Source organism: Spea bombifrons, chromosome 1 (genome assembly GCF_027358695.1).
Source record: "Spea bombifrons isolate aSpeBom1 chromosome 1, aSpeBom1.2.pri, whole genome shotgun sequence".
NCBI classification, from domain to species: domain Eukaryota; kingdom Metazoa; phylum Chordata; class Amphibia; order Anura; family Pelobatidae; genus Spea; species Spea bombifrons.
The window spans coordinates 32,972,092-32,993,422 of NC_071087.1; the positions used below are offsets into that span (position 1 = coordinate 32,972,092).

At 38.9% G+C, this 21,331-nt stretch overlaps 2 protein-coding genes across 2 annotated transcripts; one reads left to right on the top strand and one right to left on the bottom strand.

The window, feature by feature from the left end:
* The first annotated feature begins 1,879 nt into the window (after positions 1–1,879).
* On the top strand, positions 1,880–10,494 carry PPID (peptidylprolyl isomerase D). Its single transcript, XM_053460220.1, has 10 exons — positions 1,880–2,037; positions 2,823–2,963; positions 3,107–3,213; positions 3,687–3,875; positions 4,331–4,453; positions 8,198–8,304; positions 9,022–9,163; positions 9,507–9,593; positions 9,674–9,716; positions 9,986–10,494. The coding sequence occupies exons 1-10, from the start codon at positions 1,953–1,955 to the stop codon at positions 10,072–10,074; spliced, it is 1,113 nt and encodes a 370-aa protein (XP_053316195.1). The 5' UTR covers positions 1,880–1,952; the 3' UTR covers positions 10,075–10,494.
* A 932-nt stretch (positions 10,495–11,426) lies between these two features.
* Positions 11,427–21,106, bottom strand: ETFDH (electron transfer flavoprotein dehydrogenase). The gene is made up of 13 exons (XM_053460209.1): positions 20,965–21,106; positions 19,844–19,984; positions 18,952–19,181; positions 17,008–17,089; positions 15,782–15,900; positions 15,575–15,652; positions 15,161–15,307; positions 14,678–14,818; positions 14,344–14,487; positions 13,626–13,794; positions 13,135–13,317; positions 12,742–12,963; positions 11,427–11,750 (listed from the first exon to the last, which is right to left on the bottom strand). Exons 1-13 carry the CDS (start codon positions 20,993–20,995, stop codon positions 11,587–11,589), a joined length of 1,851 nt encoding a protein of 616 aa, XP_053316184.1. The 5' UTR covers positions 20,996–21,106; the 3' UTR covers positions 11,427–11,586.
* Between the last annotated feature and the right edge of the window lie 225 nt (positions 21,107–21,331).

Consider the following 21,331-nt stretch of genomic DNA (forward strand, 5'->3'; position numbering starts at 1 on the left):
ACTATCCCTTTAAGCACATCAGCTATAGTTTTCCAGGACACATATGTGTGCCCAGCAAATGTAAAGCGTCGCCCTAAAGTATGCAACCTATTACTAACTGATTTCCTTCTGTATCTGATACCGTGACTAACTTGTCTCATTAACCGGAGCCACTAATAGAAATATATATAGCAGGGGCACACTTAAATCCCTGCTGCAATGTGGGATGAATTTGTTCAATAAGCATCTCTAGATGAAGGGGCCTACTCTGTGAATTTATATACCCTATGTACTCCAATGCAGTACGTTACATATCTTAATCAGCAACACATGAAATGTAAATGTACCCTGGAACAAATATCTGATGTCACCCTACTGGGAACCAGGGCCAGACTGGCCTTCTAGTACACTGGGACATTTCTAGATTGGCCACCTCTGCTGGAGGGGGAGGGGGGTTATAACCATGGAGTTGCTACAGTGTGCGAGCGACCGAGACGAAAGCCGCGGGCCCATGGCGTGCAGGGAGGGCAGCTTTAAAGAGGTGGATAGAGAGAAAGCTGCAGGTGAGGTAAGGAGGTGCCAGAGAGAGTATGCATGTATGCTAAGAGAATCTATGCCTAAGTGTGTTAACGTGTAAGTGTAAAGATGGCAAAGGCAAGCTGTGTATTATTGTATGTTTTATATAGCACCATCATATTCTGCAGCACTGTACAACGGGTAGACAGGACATAATTAGTAGACTCGGGCCTCGGCCAACTCTGCTTCAAGAAATAAATCTTCGTATTCCACTAATATTTGCCCGTTGCAGTTGTACTTGGTTGACGGCAGACAAGACAAGCCCCCTGCTGGCGATCAATAGAGTTGCTTGTACATAGTTTTAAAATCCTGGTGCCGCAACTTGGCCGGAGGAGACCAGTGGTCTCCCCACTCCAAGAGCTAAAGCGACTCCAATAGAGTCGCTTGTACGGACCTTTAACTCTTGGAGCGTGGATACCATGGTCTCCCCGGGCCAAGTTCCGCTGTCAGGAGTTAAAGGGCCGTGCGAGTGACTCTACTGGCCGCCTGCAGAGGCCTCCTCTGGCATCAACCAATTGGGCCCTGTGGTTTCTGGGTAAATTGTATGAATTAATTCATTAAACATTTTGTTGAATTGCACATTAATATGAAGGAGGCATACTAAGGGAAGGGTATTAAGAATGGGTATAGAAATGAGAAGTTATGAAGATAGAGGGTGTTCATGGTCAGAAGAAATACTAATATGGTGGTTGGGGGATAACGATTGTGGTTGGGTATTGGAATGAATAAGGATGTTTGGGGTATGATGATGGTCAGGGGCTGCTCTACACTAACATATCCATCCAAAGTGATAACTGGGCAGCCCTTCAGAACATCAGGTGGCTGTGGAGGTGTCCATCCTACTCAACAAGACACAAGAGGTGAAGAGCTCCTGCGCATGTGCGTACTAAAACTTATCTAGGCGCCGCAGGTTGTTTTTTTTTTTACTAAATAACCACTGCTTTTAACTGATTCTAGCAAAACTGGAAAACTATGCTAAACACACATGTATCAATAAATGTCTTTCACAGAGGTGCTCGGTGAAACTGCTCCCGGAAAGAAACCCTGCATACCGTTCGCTAAACTGCACACATTTACCTCAGCTTTGTAACAGAACCACGCCATACAGCAAAAATGTATCTTGCCCGAAACAAACATGGTGGCTCTGCTGTTACTCCAAGAAAATGTAACCGCGAACAATGTATTGATTGGGTAGCGTTGGAACTGTACAGCGCATCCGCTAACCAAACTGAATTGTGTTAGAAGAAGTGCGGCGGTTGCAGCAGCTAGAGTACCAAGCCTTCCGAAATGGGCGAAATGTCCAACCGGAAGTCCCGCCCTGTCCGCATCGGAAGTGTGCTCGGGAGCTGAAACGCCGGTGGTATTCGCTGCTTAGTTGTGTGCGTGAAGAAATAAACATGTCTAACCCAAGCCCAGCGAACAGGCCTTCCAACCCTGCTAACCCCAGGGTGTTTATCGACGTGGAGGTGGGAGGAGAACATGGTGAGTGGTAGGCAGGTCTGTTGGGGTACAGAGGGAGGTAGAACAGGCTAGAGAAGAATGAGCGCATTGCCAATGGCGGGTAATGCCAGCCACGGGAGTATGGCAGCGTTCCTCGCTGTGAGAGCAAGTAGTTTATTTAGGTGACGATACTACTCGTGCTAAATTGTGTCCCAGTGTGTATAATGTCTTGAGCGGGTAGAATTGATTGAAAGGAAGCTGAATTGAATTCACACACCCGCGCTGATGAATGGGCGCATCACTACATGGAAGGGTACTGATGCAGTATATGTGAATGAATGTCCCACTTAGTACATTGAGAAGGGATGTATGTTTGAATAAGTAGCAAGATATGTTCTAAAAGTTATGAATGAATGTAGTCCTCCTGCAACTGTTGTAATAGCATCCTGTGGGGCATCAGGAAGGGTAAATTCACTACAAATAGTGGTGGGGATGCAGGGCCACAATCACACATTTTCCTGGTTTCCCTTTTTTTCATGCCGCTAATTATATCTTTATCGCCTTCAATGATTTAAAAGAAAGCCCTCCCCCCTGGCTACCTTGTTTTGGTGGGAAAAGCAAACAAAAGGAAATCATGGTGTGTTAAAGGAACCATTCAAAATAATGCATCAGTATACACTGATACAATGACACACAGCCACTCCTTTTTTGTTAAAGTAAAAGGGCATTTTCATAGATGTTTTTTTTGTTAATTTAAAACATCACCTGTCATGACTCAGTGGCTCTTCTGGTTAGCTTTCCTGTGAAAATCTATTTGTCCTTTTCAGTTGGCCGTGTCGTTGTGGAATTGTTTGCTGATATTGTTCCAAAGACTGCAGAGAATTTCCGGGCCCTGTGTACTGGAGAGAAAGGATTGGGACCGACAACTGGAAAACCTCTTCATTTAAAAGGATGCCCTTTTCATAGAAGTAAGTTCAATTTTGGACTTTTTCCGGTTTAGAAATGTATTGGTTATTTCTAAATTACTACGTTTCCTTTGTCTCTTACATACACACTCTGATCATAATTAGAATTTTTAAGTGTTAGATTAACGTTATTTGTTTTTTCCTAGTCATCAAGAAATTCATGATCCAAGGAGGAGATTTCTCAAACCAAGATGGAACCGGTGGCGAAAGTATATACGGAGAGAAATTTGAAGATGAAAGCTTTCATTATAAGGTAACTTGTTTCGAAACAGACATATATGTTGGTTTAATGTTAATAAAGGGCCTAATAATTTTGTACTGGAAGGGTTTAATAAACATTGAATGGGCAGAATTTGGTCCCTAACAGGTCATCTACTGCAGTCTCCGTCCTCCATGACCTGACTGTTCTCTATTGTCAGAAACTGATAGGCTCACTCTTGCACATGCGCACAGGCTCTAAGCTGACCTCTGCCCACAGTGTCCCCCAAGCCAACACGGTTATTTATTTTATGTTGGATCATTGCTTTAAACACATCCACTCTGACAAGCCACAAATGATACCTTGAGGCTTTAAAATATGATAAATATATTTGGGTGAAGTCCTGGTGGGATTTATTAGAAAGGTGATATTTGCTTCACAGAACATTTTTTGTCCAATTGATTTGACTAAATACCAAGCATAAGATAAGGTTGTGTTTATGTATTTTTTGTTTTTATCTGTTGCAGCATGACAGGGAATTTTTGCTTAGTATGGCCAATGCTGGTCCAAATACCAATGGCTCACAATTCTTCATCACGACTGTGCCTACCCCTCATTTGGATGGGAAGCATGTGGTGTTTGGCCAGGTTCTGAAAGGCTTTGGCATTGTTAAAATGTTGGAAAACATTGAAGCGAAGGGAGAAAAACCTGTCAAGGTAAGTTAATGTAGCAGTTCTTCTATTGCAGGATTGATTCACTACAGATTCTCTCTTATGTTTGAAAAAATTCGTCATAACACAACCTCCTCAAGTGCTCTATGGCTGCTTTTCACACTTTCCAATATGATGCAATTTTTTTTTTTTTTCTCTTCTGTTGATTTGTGTATTGTATCCATTGAATCCATTGTGTTTTGAATTTATTTAAAGAGGTTAAACTTTTGAACATAGCCTTTATTGCTATGAAGCATTTGTATATTGTTATCTAAAAAAAAATTCAGACACAAAATAATATTTAAGATACATAAAATGTGCATGATTTCAAAAGCCAGGTATTTTAAACATGGGTATTCATGCATGGAGACAGTCGGTGTCTTTAGTTTACCAGAAACACATGGTATGTACTGTACATTTAATTCTGAGTATTCAATACCATTGAACTTTTCATTTTGCAGCCGTGTGTGATTGCAGACTGTGGGGAACTGAAAGAGGGGGATGATTGGGTGATACCACCATTAGATGGATCCGGCGATGTTCATCCTGACTTCCCAGAGGACTCAGATGTAGAATTAAATGATGTAAGTATAAATGAAAGGGGATTTCAATTCCCAGCTCCAGCTAAATTTTCCCTCCTGCAATTTAAATACCTATCTGCCTCAGATGCTGCAGGAGCCATTACCTGCCAGCTCTCAACATGACGGGTATGTGAGCATGAAAGGGCGAGTGATAAACCAGCCCGCAGGCTCAGTCTTTACTACACCTTAACACCAAACCTGTTTGCCCCATGACCCCAAAACCCTATTTGCTGCCACCACCTAATTCTGTTCAAGGTTTCAAAAAATACATAAGGAGGCTTTTGATAGATTCTGGCCTGGTTTCCACATACCATTTATGGCAGGAAGTTACTTCTGGTATTTATGTACCTGTTAACCCTTAAACATAGGCATTTTGCATGACAATCGCTTATTACAAAATATTTTAACATGCACACAGTATTTCTACTAAATATATTTAACCCCTTGATGACAATTGCCGGTTCTGGCATGGCACGAAAAAAAAGTCGATTATGACAAATGACGTGCCAGAACCGGCACGTCTTTAAACGGGTGCAGAAAGCGATCTACGTTCGCTTTCTGCACCCAAACGGCGTTGCTGTAATGCCTCGACCTCGAGGCATTCAGCAACGCCACGATCGGCACCAGGGGCCATGTCTGGCCCCTCCCCGGGGCGTCAACAACCGCCATACATTGTATGGCGGCGGACGCCCGTTTTAAAAGCGTTTAGGAGGCGATCAACGATCACCTCCTAAACTTAAATGGTGTCGCTGGAATGCCTCGATCAGGAGGCATCCAGCGACACCAAACACTTACCTTTGGGTGGACTGTGACCGCTCCGGAGAGCAGTCACAGCCGCAACTGCCGGTGATCTTCGCCATCTGCAAGATGGCGGCGGCCCGGGAAAAAAAAACAATAAAGTTAAAAAAGTTGGCTAGACGGTCTCAGACCCTCTAGAGAACTCTGGCTCCACTTGCAGGTTGAATACAGGTACTGCATTCAACCATGCAAGTCAATGGAGCCCAGCTTTCTAATCACAGTGTGATTAGTAAAAATAAATTAAAAAATAAAATAAAATTAATAATAATTAGAAAAAAATAGTAAACAAAACAGTAAAATGTAAAAATAATTTCCCACTGATGTCACTATCAGGGGAACCTTCAAGTTGAAAAAAAAATAGCAAAAAAAATAAAATATATATATATATAAAAAATATATTTTTGTGAGCAAGTCCTAAAATTAGCACATTAGCTTAAAACAATTCTCGTATGGAGAGAGTTAAAATACTGGCATATTAAATGCCCATGGGGTGTCTACTTTTAAAAAAGGTATGATTTGATGGGGTAAATTGAATTGGCCGGGTTCAACAAGGTCCCAGTTAACACGGGGGGAAGGATGGCCACACATCTAATTTCCAATTAGAAAAATGCACACGTACCAAATGTGGCCTTTTAGTTCCCCCAAAAATGACAAACCCATGCATATGGGGTATCACTGTACTCAGGAGATGTTGCTGAACACATATTGGGGTGTCGTGTGACAGCGGCATATACCAGGAGCTGTAAATTCATACATAACATAGGTGTGTGGGGGAAAAATACACACAAAAGAATACTACTGCAAACTTTGAAAAAATTCTGGTGGTAAAATGTGTGCATGCAAAGAGTTAAAATACCAACATTTAAAATACCCTGGTGTGTCTAGTTTTCAAAAATATATGGGTTTATTGGGCACACTGAAATGGCCTGGCTCAAAGATGTACCAAATAGGGCATGGGCAGTGGATCCCCAAATGCCAAAGTTCAACATTGAAAAATGCGCATGTCCCAAATGTGGCCCTTTTGCCCCCAAACAGCCAGGCAAAATCATTCATGTGAGGTATCGCTGTACTCAGGAGATGTTGCTGAACACATATTGGGGTGTTTTGTGATAGTGACATATACGAGAACCTTTTAATTCATACCTGAAGTAAAATGTGTGTGACAAAACAAATGCAAAAAAATGACTACCACAAAGTTTGACAAATACTGGTGGTAGATATGGTGCATGGAAAGAGTTAAAATACTAGCATTTGAAATACCCTGGGGTGTCTAGTTTTTAAAAATATATGGCTTTATTGGGCATACTGAAATGCCCCGGCTCAAAGATGTACCAAATAGGGCATGGGCAGTTGATCGCCAAACGCCAAAGTTAAACATTGAAAATGTGCATGCCCCAAATGTGGCCCCTTTGCCCCCAAACAGCCAGGCAAAATCATTCATGTGAGGTATCGCTGTACTCAGGAGATGTTGCTGAACACATATTGGGGTGTTTTATGATAGTGACATATACCAGAACCTGTTTATTCATACCTGAAGTAAAATGTGTGTGAAAAAACAAATGCAAACAAATTACTACCATAAAGTTTGACAAAGGCTGATGGTAGAAATAGTGCTTGGAAAGGGTTAAAATACTAGCATTTGGAATACCCTGGGCTGTCTAGTTTTCAAAAATATATGACTTGATGGGGTAAATTGCATTGGCCGGCTTCAAAGATACCCGAAATGGCACATGGGGGGAAGAATTACCAGATTCGGAAAAAATGGCTTTGAAATAGCAAAACGCTACCTGTACTTATTGCCCCATAATGTGTAGAAAAAAGCAAAAAAACATAAAAACATTGGGTATTTCTAAACTCAGGACAAATAGTAGAATCTATTTAGCAGTTTTTTTCATTACCTTTTATAGATGAGTAAAAGATTTTTCAACCAAAAGTTAGAAACAGTCATTTTTTTCTAAATGTTTCACCATATTTTATACTTTTTTTAATAGTAAATAATATGATACAATCAAAACAATGTCATCTAAAGAAAGCCCTTCTTGTCCTGAAAAAAACAATATATAATGTGTGTGGGTTCAGTAAACGGGAAAGAAGAAAATTACAGCTAAACACGAGCAGCGCAGAAATGTTAAAACGGCCATTGTCACGAAGGGTACAAAAAGTAAAATCAACCTTTGTCACGAAGGGGTTAAAGTGCTAGATTACTTTTGAACAGGGAACAAATTTAATTCCTTGCCCATTCAGGGGCGTTTTAATTGCTTAGTGCCCACATTCATTCACTCACTCTCGTTCGCTCTCATGTTCTCTTAATCTTCGTCCGCATCTCAGACATAACCCAGCAACTTCCACCAAAATGGTGTCGCTTGTGGTGATGTCATCTTCCCGCTCCTCCTGGAAGATTGGCTGAGGATGTCACTGCCGCCATATTGCCCTCAGTGGCTGCTTTCGGCGCTGCGGGTGCCACCATTTTGGTGGAAGTTGTGGGTTTATGCCTACGTAGATGTGGACAAAGGAAGAACATTGATGATTAAAGGGAGAAGATGAAGGTGCCCAAGTCTAGAAATTACTTTAAAAATATTTGACCTGTCATAGAAAAAATCTATGGGTTGTAAATGTTATAGCCAATCTAAATGTTCATACATCTGGTAATAATAATGTCTAACAGAACCGCTTGTAGATCAGGATGTAGTTCATTTGATATAAAATCCAGTCAATTCCTGTAAGGTATGGCAGAGCTGGTTTCACATAATTCATAGTTGGTGAGATTGCTTTATCTAAGCACTATGCAGGGCAAGCTTAGTCCTTCTTGCTGGAATGGACCTTCATACCATATCATTTTATGAAGTCAAGGTGTTTAAACTATCATATCATCTGCCTACTATTGGGTTCCTGAGCTTAGTTACAAGTCGGTTTCAACCATGCTTTGTGCTGTTCTCTCTCCAATGGCAGGTCGAGAAAATTGTCTCCATAGCTGAAGATGTTAAGAATATTGGAAATAATTTATTTAAATCTCAAAACTGGGAGACGGCAACCAAGAAGTACAACAAGGCTCTAAGGTACAGACGTGTAAAGAGAAATGCATGTTAAGCAAATAAACTAAAAGTGGCATTTTATACTTTCGTCTAAATGTATAGTCTCTTAAAAACGTTTGACGTTAGTTTCCATGGAAACAACTTATCAATGCCAGCTTTTGTGTCCTTGGCAAATTATTAAAAAATATATATTTCTGGGAAGAGATTGTTCTACCAACAGTACTGGGAATGTTGTTCATAAATTGAAAAGCACCTTCATTAGAGACCGGAACCTCACTGACAGCATGTGAAAGCTGAAATGGACGGCTCGGGTTGTTCTCTCGCTTGCCTTCATTTCTATTCTGGGCTGCCTTTCACAGATGGGATCAGTCTGATGTGTATTTTATTTCTACTGTTACACAACAGAGCAAAAAGGCACTCCTGGGTGGGGATTTACCATAGGACAAGACTTAAGACATGTGACTGCCTTAAATTACATTCACAACACTAAAATACAAACGATTGTGTTTATTGCAAAAAAAAAAAAAAGCAATATGTCTATAGTAAGTATCTCACTTTCAAAGAGGTGAACTTTTAAACTAAATATCTCCCACACGATCGTTCATGTTGACAAAGTACAAGCTGTAGGCAGTTCAGATAAATTTGTTATGCTAAAAGTTCTGAAAATGCTGCTTTACATTTTGGTTGTTCCTGGTGCGCTAGCCCTAAATTGCTAATGATATCTCCTTTTCCTATTAACAGATATGTAGAAAGCTGCAAAGACGTGACAGGCGATGACAATATATTAAAGTTGAATCCTATAGCTGTGAGCTGTAACCTGAACATTGCAGCATGTAAACTCAAGATATGTGATTTCAGAGCTGCAATCGAGAGCTGCCATGAGGTAAGATCTGGTGCTCCTTTTACTTAAGAGGCTATTTTAATTAAATATTCTCAGTTATATATCATTGTTTTACCATGTGACTCTCCATTTTAAACTGTCTGAATGTGGAGCCTGGGTGGGGGGAGATCCTCATAAAATCACATGACTACCAATAATAGTGACCTCCAGGTCTGAAGATGAAGTTTATTAGAACAATGGGAAACATGCAGTGCTATATATAACATGTATTCATTTTTTTCTTTCTAGGATATTCTATTTAAAAAAAAAAAAAAGTTTGGAAATGTGATACATCCCCCCTAGATATGTTATTTAAAATACAGTAAAGATTTTTGTTTTGCTATAGGCTCTGGAAATTGATCCATCCAATACCAAGGCACTTTACAGACGAGCTCAAGGCTGGCAAGGCTTGAAAGATTATGAACAGGCACTGGTAAGTTTGATGTTTATATTGCTTCTTGAATTTTATAGCTATACTTTTTTCTAACTTGCCCTATTCTGTTTGTGTTACAGGAGGACCTTAAAAAAGCTCACAATTTAGCACCTGATGACAAAGGTACTGGGTTTCCCACTACATTGCTTGTCTTGTAAAAGTGTCTTCATCCTCCTTGAGAATACACACATTCATTGAACATTTTTTATATTCAACTAACTGGTTTTCCATCTCTATGGATGTATTGGCACCAAAGTAGAAGCAATTGGCTGTAAATGTATTTTAATTTAAAACTTTTGATGCCACACAATTCTTGCTTATTTCACCAATATGACCAGAACTGTCCACGTTAGTAAGTAACGTTGACTTTAACATTTCTTTTTTTCTTGCAGCGATCAGCAGTGAAATCCTTCGGGTTAAACACAGGATTAAAGAACAGAAAGAAAAAGAGAAGGCAGTCTATGCAAAAATGTTTGCATAAATTCTCCTGTTTAAGTTAAAATAGGCATGCAATTCCTGAAACGTACAGAAGACAGTATTTACAAGGACCTCAGTTGTCTGATAACAAACCAAAATAACTCGGTTCTCCAACACATTTGGTTTAATTCATACAGCCTTCTACCCCCAGTGTTTACGGTTTTTAATTCTCTTGTTCTTGGCACAGCATGAACTATGCAAAGGAGTGATGTGCAGTGTGGCCTTTTATTTTGTGTCATCCACCCCCCGTCCATTGAGTTTTCTGTATGTCTGCAACATTGGAGATGGTAATGCTATTTGGTGTCCGATTGTTAATTGGATTTATTTCCACCTGAGGGAAACCTGTAATATCTTACTCATATTTCTTTTGTATACGCAAGAAAATCTTTACTGTCCTACCCATTAAAGACTGTTAATGCTTTAAGTGTATTGTTTTGCACTGAAATTGGTTTTCAGACACTGCCAAATTGAAACAAAGTGTAGTGTTTTTATACTTTACCTTTTCCCAGCGAAGGCTGAAAGTTGATGAGGTGTGGGAAGGTAATTTTGAAACTAGATTTTTTTAAGGGTGTACTTGGATTACAAGGGAAATGCATCTGTTGGTGTGAAAAGCTACTTGGAAACTGAAGAAATTAGATACTCTGCTGATAAGGGCCAGAAGCAGCTTTATCTGAATTATTCAGTATGCCTCCCTGACTGTGCAGCTTCCAGGAGACTAAAGAAGTTCAGCAATTAGAGCTTCTAAGATAAGGAGTTCAAAAAAATGTACAGGAGGAAGGTATATTTAAAACAACAACAAAAAAAACTGACCCTCTACGCTTCTGTTGATGTAGGCACTCCGTGGGGAGAAACAAGCCTCAGATACATGTGATCCAAATTCTGGCTACAGTCCAAATAAGTTGGTTTATGTGAAGGTGTAAAATAGTTTGGATGGCTCCAGTAGAACCCTCAATGTCACAATTCTCACAACATCTTTTGTCAACAGATCCTAAAGCTTATAGAGTAGCGAGGGTAACCCAAGGCTTTACTCTGCTTTAAAGGCAGCCTCCTCTTGCACTTAAAACCAAGACATGCACCTTCTAGTTAACATACATACTGCAATTGAGTTATGAATAAACTGACAGAATCAAAGTAAAACATTGAAAAAATCTGTATTTAACATTAACAGTTCTTAAAAAAAAAAAAAATTAGCGCATATAAAAGTCCCCTGGCTTTAGATCTCTAAGGCTTTGTATGAGACCGTATTGTGTACGGCGATGCCTGCTTCTTAGGACTCCGTGATCGAACCATAAAAAAACTGCTTTAAAATGATCAGTTGTAAAAAGCAGCCCAATCATTTTCAAACCAAATCAGAAGCACATTCACCCTTAGTATATTAATACAACTGTGCGCAAGCAGGGAAACTCCTTAAATTCAGTCTGACGTTCATTCAAAATTAAGTTTTCCCAGTTCTCAAGAACCATTTAATCACCGACAAATATCAAATGCAGTTAAGCAGATACTGCTTATACACCCTTTACATTCCGTTGTAGGCAGGACCTCCTCCTCCTTCTGGGACAACCCAGTTAATGTTCTGACTTGGATCCTTGATGTCGCATGTCTTGCAGTGGACACAATTCTGAGCATTGATTTGTAACCGTGACCCCTCGCCTGATTCCAGAGGGACATACTCGTACACTCCTGCAACAAGCAGATAGGGACAATTTATCTACATTACATAAGAATTAGAACAGAAATCAGGCAACAGCACCTCTTTGCATTGAAATGGATCTTGAGCCTTAATAAAATCCCAAAAAGAAACATTACCCTGAATTAATTTCTCCTTTTAATTACATTGACACAGAATCTGACACCAAATAAGAACTATAAATATATGCCTATCCAATGCATGTTTAAATTCCCTTACTGTATTACCTTTACTAAGAGGATGGTGGGATGGACTCCCAGCACGAGTTGTAAAGTAAAATAGCATCTAAGCCTCTGATCCTCTAGTTTTAGAATATACAGAAGGTTAGTCACAAAAGGGAAAGTTGGGGGTTAGTCTTCCTCTGCACTATTTATTACAAAGGGCCAACACTAGCAGATCTGCTGAGTTTGCATAATTTAATCAATAAGAAGAATTTGTCACAGATCAACTATACATTATAAGGGGCAACCAAGCCCCTCCTGCAGAAGTGGGTATGGACCTTAAAATGCATGAACTACAACTCTCCCATTGTTGAATAAACTATGACCTCTTGTGCATTTTTAAAACAGTACGAAAGGAAAAGGCTTATTAGAGACATCATAGGCCCTGATTTTACAGTTTATAAGAACAAATAGTACATAATAAGTTAATGAACTATGCAACTGAAATAGTTCTAACCACCAATTGTGTGTCATGATATTTAAAACGGAGTATTTTAATTGAATTTATTCAGTTTAAAAGGTTAGTGAGTATTCTGTTAAGCAGAGCTGAGACTGACAATAATAGGTGGCAGAACTAGCATTATCTAATTAATTTCTTGTTATCTTACTTCTCCCACACCCACTCTTGGAAAGGCTACCTGGACAAATCAACAGCAATGAGGAACCCAATATAGTCATTACCATGGAACACATACATAACAGTAAATGGTTAAGAGCAGACGGCTCCTTTTTACTTAACATTCAATCGTGTTCTGTTGCTCACCTGCTGGACAAAATCTCTGCTCTGGCCCGTCATATATCGCTAGGTTTCTGTTCACTGGTATGCCGTCATCCCGTAGTGTTAGATGTGGAGGCTGGTCATGCTCATGGTTAGTTCCACTAAGAGCCACAGAAGAGAGAAGGTCAAAACTTATTTTTCCATCAGGCTTCGGATACTCAATCGGCGTGCAATCCTTTGCAGGTTTCAACTGATCACTGTCCAAACCTTGGGAAAGAGAAGAAAAACAAAACAGCATTTTAAAATTGAAGGTACTTTAGTAGTCATTGGTGGGGCTATATTGCACACTCAACTGTCATGTTGATAGGGGATGATTCATGACTATTTTATAGTACAAGACACGTATTATTTAAAACAAATCATCTCCCTTAGTTTTACCTTTATGTTTTAGTGTCCAGGGCTCTTTTCCTCTGAAGATCCAATAGAAGATTCCAGTGTAAAACATACCACCATATAATCCTAGTGGTCCATGACAAGAAGGTCTGATGTTCCTCACTCCATAGAGCTCCTTCCACACCCACGAGTTTTTCAAGTTTTCTTCATACTCTGGAACATGAAGACCTAGGGAAACCATAAATAACACATTAACACACCAATTACTTAAAAAAGAAGAAAACTACACACTTTTTCACCAAAAATGGTGAAAGAAAAAAAAAATTCATGTATGCAGTAGCACAACAAACTTATTATAATCTCTAAACGTGCTATTTCAGATCCCGTATAGGACTTTTATCTAGAGATTTTGAATGACGAACAAAAACCAAAAAAAAACAACCTAATTCTTCCTGATTTTAAAGAAACAAAAAAGAATAAACACACCTGACATTAGAATACACTAATTTTAAAAAAAAATCCCAAAACATTTTTACCTTGGGTGCTTGACTGTAGGTTCTCATCGGTCAGCTGTTTAAAGATGGCTTCTGCAGCGAGCATGCCACTCTTCATAGCCGTGTGGGTACCTTTAATCTTGGGTACATTCATGAAGCCAGGACTGCAGCCAACTAATAAGCCACCTGGGAAGGTGAGCTTTGGTAAGGACTAAAAGTGGAAACATGAAGACAACATGTGGACATAAAACAAAATGTCTTAATTTAGAACAGTGACAAGTAATATATTGCCTGATGAGTGAATTAGTGATATACAATATAGATTTACATTTTCTTGTTCCCTACCTTACCCTTGACTCATTTGGGGAACTTTGGCATAAAGCTCAAATTAGCCACAGACTTCATGAATGTTTAGTGGCCAAAAAGGAATTGGAGTGCTGAAGTTGCATCAAATGTACATAGTACCTTTTCTCAATGAGTGGAAATATGAATTTACCATCAACATTACATGGTTAGTTCTCATCACTGTTACTGTACATGGGTAAAGAGGTAACCAGTTTAATTTGTTTTGTAAATGCTCAAGAACCAAGCATTTCCGCACAGGCTAGAGTGCAAATATCTGTAAAAGGGGCAAAGCAAGGATCTAAACATAGCCAGAGAGAGACTGATCTGTGTATGTGGATACAACAAGTAAAATGCTCATTGTATGATCCCACTTTCCACTAAAAAAAGATGGACCTTTTGTATTGGAAGAGGTTACCTGAAATCCCCCTTCGTTTAGTGCTCTTGCTCCATATGCAATCCGGGTTGCCCCCTCAAACGTAGGTGCAACACTGGGATGATGTTTCCATCTCTGAAATTCTCTAAACGGGTTCACATATGGGTTCTGATAATCCAGACCGACCTGCAACGGCAACAAAATACTGATTTCACTGAATAGTAACTTACTGTCTTTATTAATAATATGCAACCAGGATTACTGGTACAAATGTGGCTCCTTCTTCGTTACACAAATAACATCTCAAAAACACATATATATCCAATTGGCTGGAGGACAATCTTGATTAGCCACATCCACTGCTCCAATTACTTACCACAAAGCCAAGTGCCACAAGAGGTTCACCCTCATTAAGGTGATAGAGGAAAGATCCACCATAGGTGTGTCTATCCAAAGGCCACCCCACTGTGTGTTCAACCAACCCTGGTTTCCATTTCTTCTCGTCAATAATCCACAGCTGGAAAATACACATCAAAATCAGCTTGGAAAACACCACCTAATCATTTTTTGTATGTTGGCCCATTTGGCAGAGAATTACAAAAAAAATAAAGCAGAACAGACATAATTCAGCATGCAAAAATATGTTAAAGACAGTTATTAAAACTATTAGCTATTTTAGTTGTAATTGTTTTTGGACTATTTAACCCAACTGAAACGTAAGTTTACTGGGAAAAACAGACAGGACTAGTATATTAATGTTAATTAACATCAAAGTCACACTAATGGCAAAGACCCAAGGTGGATTTCTCACATATATAATACAGGATTTGGGAAAGAAACCAAGTTAAACGACTGTTACCTCTTTTAGTCCTATCGCGTAAGTCTGTGGTTCACAGTTCTCTCGGAGATTAAATTTCTTGTACAACTGTTTGGCAAGATGCCCATGGCAGCCCTCTCCAAAGATGGTTACTTTGGCATGCAGCTCCAGACCCCGTTCAAAGGTTGACTGCAAAGTAAGTAAGATATCACAAACTAATGTAAAGATAATGAAAATTTAAATAGAATAAAAAGCCACAATATACTTGAGAGAAGGCTGAATATTTTTAGCAAATAATTTTTTTGAAATAATTTTAAGATTTCACGCCACTCTGATTTAAAAAAAATACTCATGAGAGTATGTTAAATATATATATATGTTTTCCTTTTTCTGCAGAAGTTAACAATATTATTACAGTTACTGATCACAGTAGGGTGCTTGATTTATCTTTCATACCTTTGGTGAACCATCCTTATGTATTCCTACATCATTTGTTGCAATGCCCTTAACACTGCCATCTTCATTAAATAGTACCTAGAAAAAAATTAATACATGTTAGTTATATAAAAAAAAAACATGTTCCGGGTTGTGTTTCATTGAAGGTTTCTCTTTTATACATCAATACATAGAGGTATTAGTAATATTACATTAGTAGGCACTCACCTCTGCGGCAGCATATCCAGGGTATATCTCCACTCCAAGAGCTTCTGCCTGTTCTCCGAGCCAACTAACAAGATGCCCAAGACGCACAATATAATTTCCATGATTATTCATTGGAAGACCTGGAATCAGGAATGGACACCAACTTAGGACAGACATCTAAGTTTGCAAGATGCAGAAAGTAGTTGGACAGAAACAGATTTATCTCATAATATAACTCATAACTATCTGGAACAAGAAGTTCCAAAAAAGGCCACTTAAGACGGAAGAAGAAAGATAAACATAAACACAGTTTTTGAGACGGTTATAGAAAGCATCAATCACTCCTATGGTTTCAAGTGGATTTGCTTGTGCCGTTTACAACGCAGCCAACAGCCAAAAAAGTAAGCTTTTTAGGATAAGGTATGAGAACACCCTGACGATACTATAGATAGAACTATGTAGAAACGCGTGCCAGGCGTACTTTATTTTTGCTTATTAAGATGATTGGCGGTCCATGATCAATGATAACAGGCTAGACAGGATTGTATAGTAGGTCCTTCTCACCCTCTGCAAACAGTAATCAGGGAGCCAAGATCTATTTAATAGTTAGGTACTGAAGCACAGCAGATAGGACTAGGAATTCATCCTTGTATCCTGCCATATTTTCCCCAATTAAATAAAAACTGCTTAGCCAATAATAATCTACATTACACCCTGACATTTAACATTTTACCAATAAAAGTTAAGATTTATAGGAAGGATTCCCATAGTTCTGGTTTTAATAATGTTTCAGTGTGTTACCATTTAGTACATGGAGCGCCGCTGTAAGCAACTGTCACTTTCAAGCTGCCTTCAGCCAAAACACCACGTTTCTCATGTTTATATAGCACTTACGAACGTAGTTTATATTCTTGAAGTTTTCCCAAACTGATAACATTTTAGTTTCCCTTCTGTCGAGGACATCCAGTATACCAGTATTTTGTGAATAAACCTATGCATTATGTAGGACCAGCTCTGCAAGTCTTGCAGGAGACATTTGCCAGGACTGGCTTACATAAAAGTGTTAAAATAAAAAATAAATAAATAAATCACAGTATATGTAAATTACTTGCAAGAAATTAGCAGGGTTCTGTTCCTAACAGAAGTTTAGGAAATAACTGCCAGTGAGTTGCTTAATGAAGCTTTACTTTCTCTATAACCCAAACTCACTGCGTAGACATGAACATCATCGTACAATGATGTCATACCTGGAAGAATAGGCACAGGTATTCTGTATTTTTTGGTTAATATTCCAAATCTGTCTCCAGTAACAGGGGTATGGAGAGGTGCCTGAAATAAAAATAAATATAAAAATAAATGTATTATTAATGTATACCCACACCAGCATTTTTAACAAATAACTAATATAAAAAAAAACACATTAAGTGCTAAATATGTCCAATATCAATAGGAAGGATTAGAAATGAAGGATTCACATACAAAATCTCTACACAAGGTGAATAAAATGCTGCCTACGAGAAAATTGGCAGAAGTCATCGTTTCTTTACGTCTGCAGTTTGAAAGTTGCTACCATTAACCGTTCTCCTTAATCAATCTGATTCTATTTTATAAAATTAAACAAACAAAAAAAAAGTTCTTCCAATACATAATTAAAAGTATAATTTACTGAAATATGCATAGTGGTCCTCAAAGAAGGAAATGGAAAACATGGTCAGATTATTCAATTATTACAGTTAAATTAACCCTGTGTGCTTCCTGTTAATACTCCCAACCTTCAAGTCTGTTGATATATTTCACAGACATACTAAAGTTCAAAGCATATTACTGAGAAAAAGAATTGTCCAGGCCCATTAATTAAATTAGACTTATTATTAATCTGCTGCCACTTGCGCCCCAGAAAGAGGTAAGTGGCTGTGACGCACAATGAGAACTGGATGTTTGGTGGTCTGGCCTGAACTCAATTAGAATGGCTGAGCGATGATTTACACAAAGCGGTAGATTATAGTTTAGCTCTTCCTGCAAATAAGTGTCTTGGTAAAAAAAAAAAATGTGAAAGGACCCCAAAGTAAACCTCAGAATGAATAAGGACTCAAAAAGCAATGGGTTTGCTGGAGCGCAGTCACCTGATCTGATACAACGAGGTAGTGGGAAGCTTTTATAAATGTTGTGTAACTGTCAGCTCCACGTGACACAGGGGATGTCCTTGTGTTATTTGCTTGTTGGTGCACGTGTGCCATTAGACACAATACTTCTCTGATGATGAAATGTAGTGTTTTTTGCCAGAACATTAAACGCACTCTCTATTATATTAACCCATTAAGGATCAGGCTGTTTTCTTGTACCCTGTGGGTTGATTTAACATTTTTGCCGTTCTCGTGTTTAGCTGTCATTTTCTTCATTCACGTTTAGTATACCCACCCAAGTTACATATTGTTTTTTTGTTCAGAACAAAGGGGACTTTCTTCAGTTACCATTTTTTTTTTATCATATCTTATTTCCTACACAATAAATGATTAAGTATGCCGAGAAATTGAAAAAAAGCACCGTTTCTCATGTAAAAAAAAAATGTTTTACTCATCTACAAAAGCCAATTAAAAAAAAATGCTAAATAGAATCTATTTGTCCTAAATTTAGATATAACCAATGTTTTTATGTTTTTTCTTCTTCAAGTTATAGGGCAATAAGTACAAGTAGCATTTTGCTGGTAATCCTGTCCTCCATGTCCCATTTAGGACATCCATGAAGCCAGCCAATTACATTTCTAAACTTATTTAATGACATGATGTTCCAGGTACATCATTGGTCCTTAAGGGGTTAAGCAAATAAACCTTAGCAGAGCTGTCGTTTATACTTTTTTCTTTAATGACATTGGTACCTTCTTTTGTATCACATGAAAATGTATGGGGAAAAAATATTTCACTTCTTGAGCTACTTTGTCTAGTAGATTGGGCTAGAATACATACAAATGGTTAATATGCAGCTGCTTTAAACATTTTGCAAAATCTAGAAAAGAAAAAAACAGTGCAAGCTTTTTCAAACGTATTTTTGATCTCATAATGGTAGTAAAAAAAACCTGGTGGGCATTCACCTTTAAATAATTATTTCTGGGAAAGGAACGAGGAGTCACCATATTTTGATGACAAAGTAAAGTATACCTAAAACGAACTGGGATTGTGAGAGCATATACGTACCCCTCGCTCCTTCCAGTCTGGGAAAAGTTCGTGTAAGGCTCTGGGTTCCAGGCAGGCTCCTGACAGAATGTGGCCCCCAAGCTGCGCCGCTTTTTCCACCAGGCACACTCGAATCTCTTTGTTGCTCTCAGCTGCGAGCTGCTTAAGTCGAATAGCCGCAGAGAGGCCTGCAGGGCCTCCACCTACAACCACTACATCAGCTTCCTCTGCAAACCTTTCCATGCTCACTTCTTCATGGACACACCACAAAAAAAAAGTTGGACAACAGAGCATTAGGCTATACAGTAATTTATGCATGTTACCAACATTTACGAAAGAAAGAAAGGACAGAAAAACCCTTTTCTTGTACTTTAGGATGAAGAAAATTAAAACTACGGGACTACTAGGGAGCACTGCAACATATCATGCAAGTATTACTGGACATGACATTCTCATTTGAATTAGGACTTCAGACCCATGTTCTTTCCTGATGCCAAAATAAATTAACTTGCCTAATTTATCTACCTGATTCATGCATCCATCAGCTGGTGATGAGATGTGGTCACATAGTTAGACCATCACTAATGTACTATATATATATTGTATGTTTTAACTTCCCCATTTAAATTGTACAGTGGTGCATAATTTGTCAGCACTTAACAAATAAAAATAATATATATACTAGTATACTGTGCTTTTGCAGGCTATTCTAGACGGGTGCAGGCAGCAGGACATGTGTTCTGCCAAGCCATCTCCTGCAAGCCAAGGAGCTGAGGAAGGGCGAAACGATTTTGCAGAGTCCTGCTTGTGGACCACACAACCATTTAAAGGCACCACTTAGCTGGAGCGTCCCTTTAACGTCTCTCCGCCAAACTTATTTGCACTTAGAGAAACAGTGGTGAGCACTGGTTACCTTCCCATCTTTTGTCCTGGTCGCGGGGGTGGATGGAGTAATGAGTGGTAATTCGAGGCACGGTGGAAGAAGACCATCTCTTGACACAGAATGTCGGTAGGCCTTTCTTTAGCCGAGTCAAATAATGCAAACTGTGATGTGCTGATGTATAGGAAAACAAAAGTTGTATGTAAGAAACAAATTACATTAAAAGTACAAACTATGTCAGTAAAGATTATTAGTGCTTATTTCAAATATAATAATGTGTCCATATCGCTTCTTCACTACAAAATTGAATAATTTACCAACACATATCGGTCCAGTCGCCTTGTAGATGTAATGTAATGTATTTTCATCTAATTGATAAGATGGTTCCATGTCCACGAAAGTCAAACTTTTGGGCTCATTATATATCTGCAGGGCTACAAAGCAATTCCCTTACCTTCTACCTAAGCCTATTTACCTGTCGTAGTACTTAATTTACCAGTTTGTCTTAATCTGTCAATTCTCATCTTGTCATACCTGTTGAATATATGTATTGTAAGGAGTGCTGCGTAAATTGTTGGCGCTATATACGGTAAATAGAAGAAAATAATAACTGCTCTATATTGTAAGCTTCAGAGCAGGGCCCTCTCTACCTAAATGTATCGGTTTGTTTAAAATGATATTTATTAATAATATTATAAGAAAAATGTTGCACATAAGCACAACAGAGATACAGTGACGCCCAAAGACAAATCAATAAGTTACAGAGAGGAGGAAGATTACTTTATTGCCTGTGAAATGCAAAGCAGAGTATGTTGGGACCATAGCTGATAATAAATCTACTTACACAAACACAGATAGACATGTTTTAAAGCATGACCTTTACCCTAGATTGTACATGTGGCCAGCAGGGGCAGTGACATGCTTACTGCTACTACATACATGTAACTGCCAGCAAAGGACACATCCCATATTTATCATGCACTTATATAACAGACAGAAATCTTTACATACAAATGATCCACAAAGGAGACCAAATGCATAACACACCCTTAATACAGCAATGGCAAAAGGATGCATAGATTACATAGGTACATCTTCGCAGCTGCTATTATACAAAAGGTCGAACCCACAGCAGCTGTAAAAAGTGCACTTACCTTGCACTGTATACTTGCAGAGAGGTAGCATGGCGAGCACAGACCGGAGGTCAGTCCCTCTACAAGACAGATGCCTGTCACTTCACACTAATCTCAGTGCTGCGCACAACTACCCAGACGTACATAACCTTCTACAATTCACAAGGCGCATGCGCCGGGACTACGCGCGGAGCCACATGGGAAAAGTAGTCTTGTGACTATTGAATGTCTGCCTAGAATGGAAAGAAGAACTATAACCATAGAGATGTAGACGCAAGCAAGATAGTCTATCGAAAAACATTGTTGGGGCGTCTCCTCTCGAGCATATGTAATCACCTAACAACGCATTAAAGCAACGCCCATAGAAATAGCGTTCTGTATCTCACAG

What these genes read in the sequence shown, in the direction of transcription:
- PPID (XM_053460220.1), top strand. Translation starts at nt 1,953, where the DNA reads ATGTCTAACCCAAGCCCAGCGAACAGGCCTTCCAACCCTGCTAACCCC. An exon ending in AAGATTATGAACAGGCACTG is followed by an intron (nt 9,594 to 9,673) that starts GTAAGTTTGATG and finishes TTTGTGTTACAG; the next exon opens with GAGGACCTTAAAAAAGCTCA. An exon ending in TTTAGCACCTGATGACAAAG is followed by an intron (nt 9,717 to 9,985) that starts GTACTGGGTTTC and finishes TTTTTCTTGCAG; the next exon opens with CGATCAGCAGTGAAATCCTT.
- ETFDH (XM_053460209.1), bottom strand. Translation starts at nt 20,995, where the DNA reads ATGCTACCTCTCTGCAAGTATACAGTGCAAG. An exon ending in CAGACTGGAAGGAGCGAGGG is followed by an intron (nt 17,090 to 18,951) that starts GTACGTATATGC and finishes TTTTTATTTCAG; the next exon opens with GCACCTCTCCATACCCCTGT. An exon ending in ACGCGATAGGACTAAAAGAG is followed by an intron (nt 14,819 to 15,160) that starts GTAACAGTCGTT and finishes TGTATTTTCCAG; the next exon opens with CTGTGGATTATTGACGAGAA.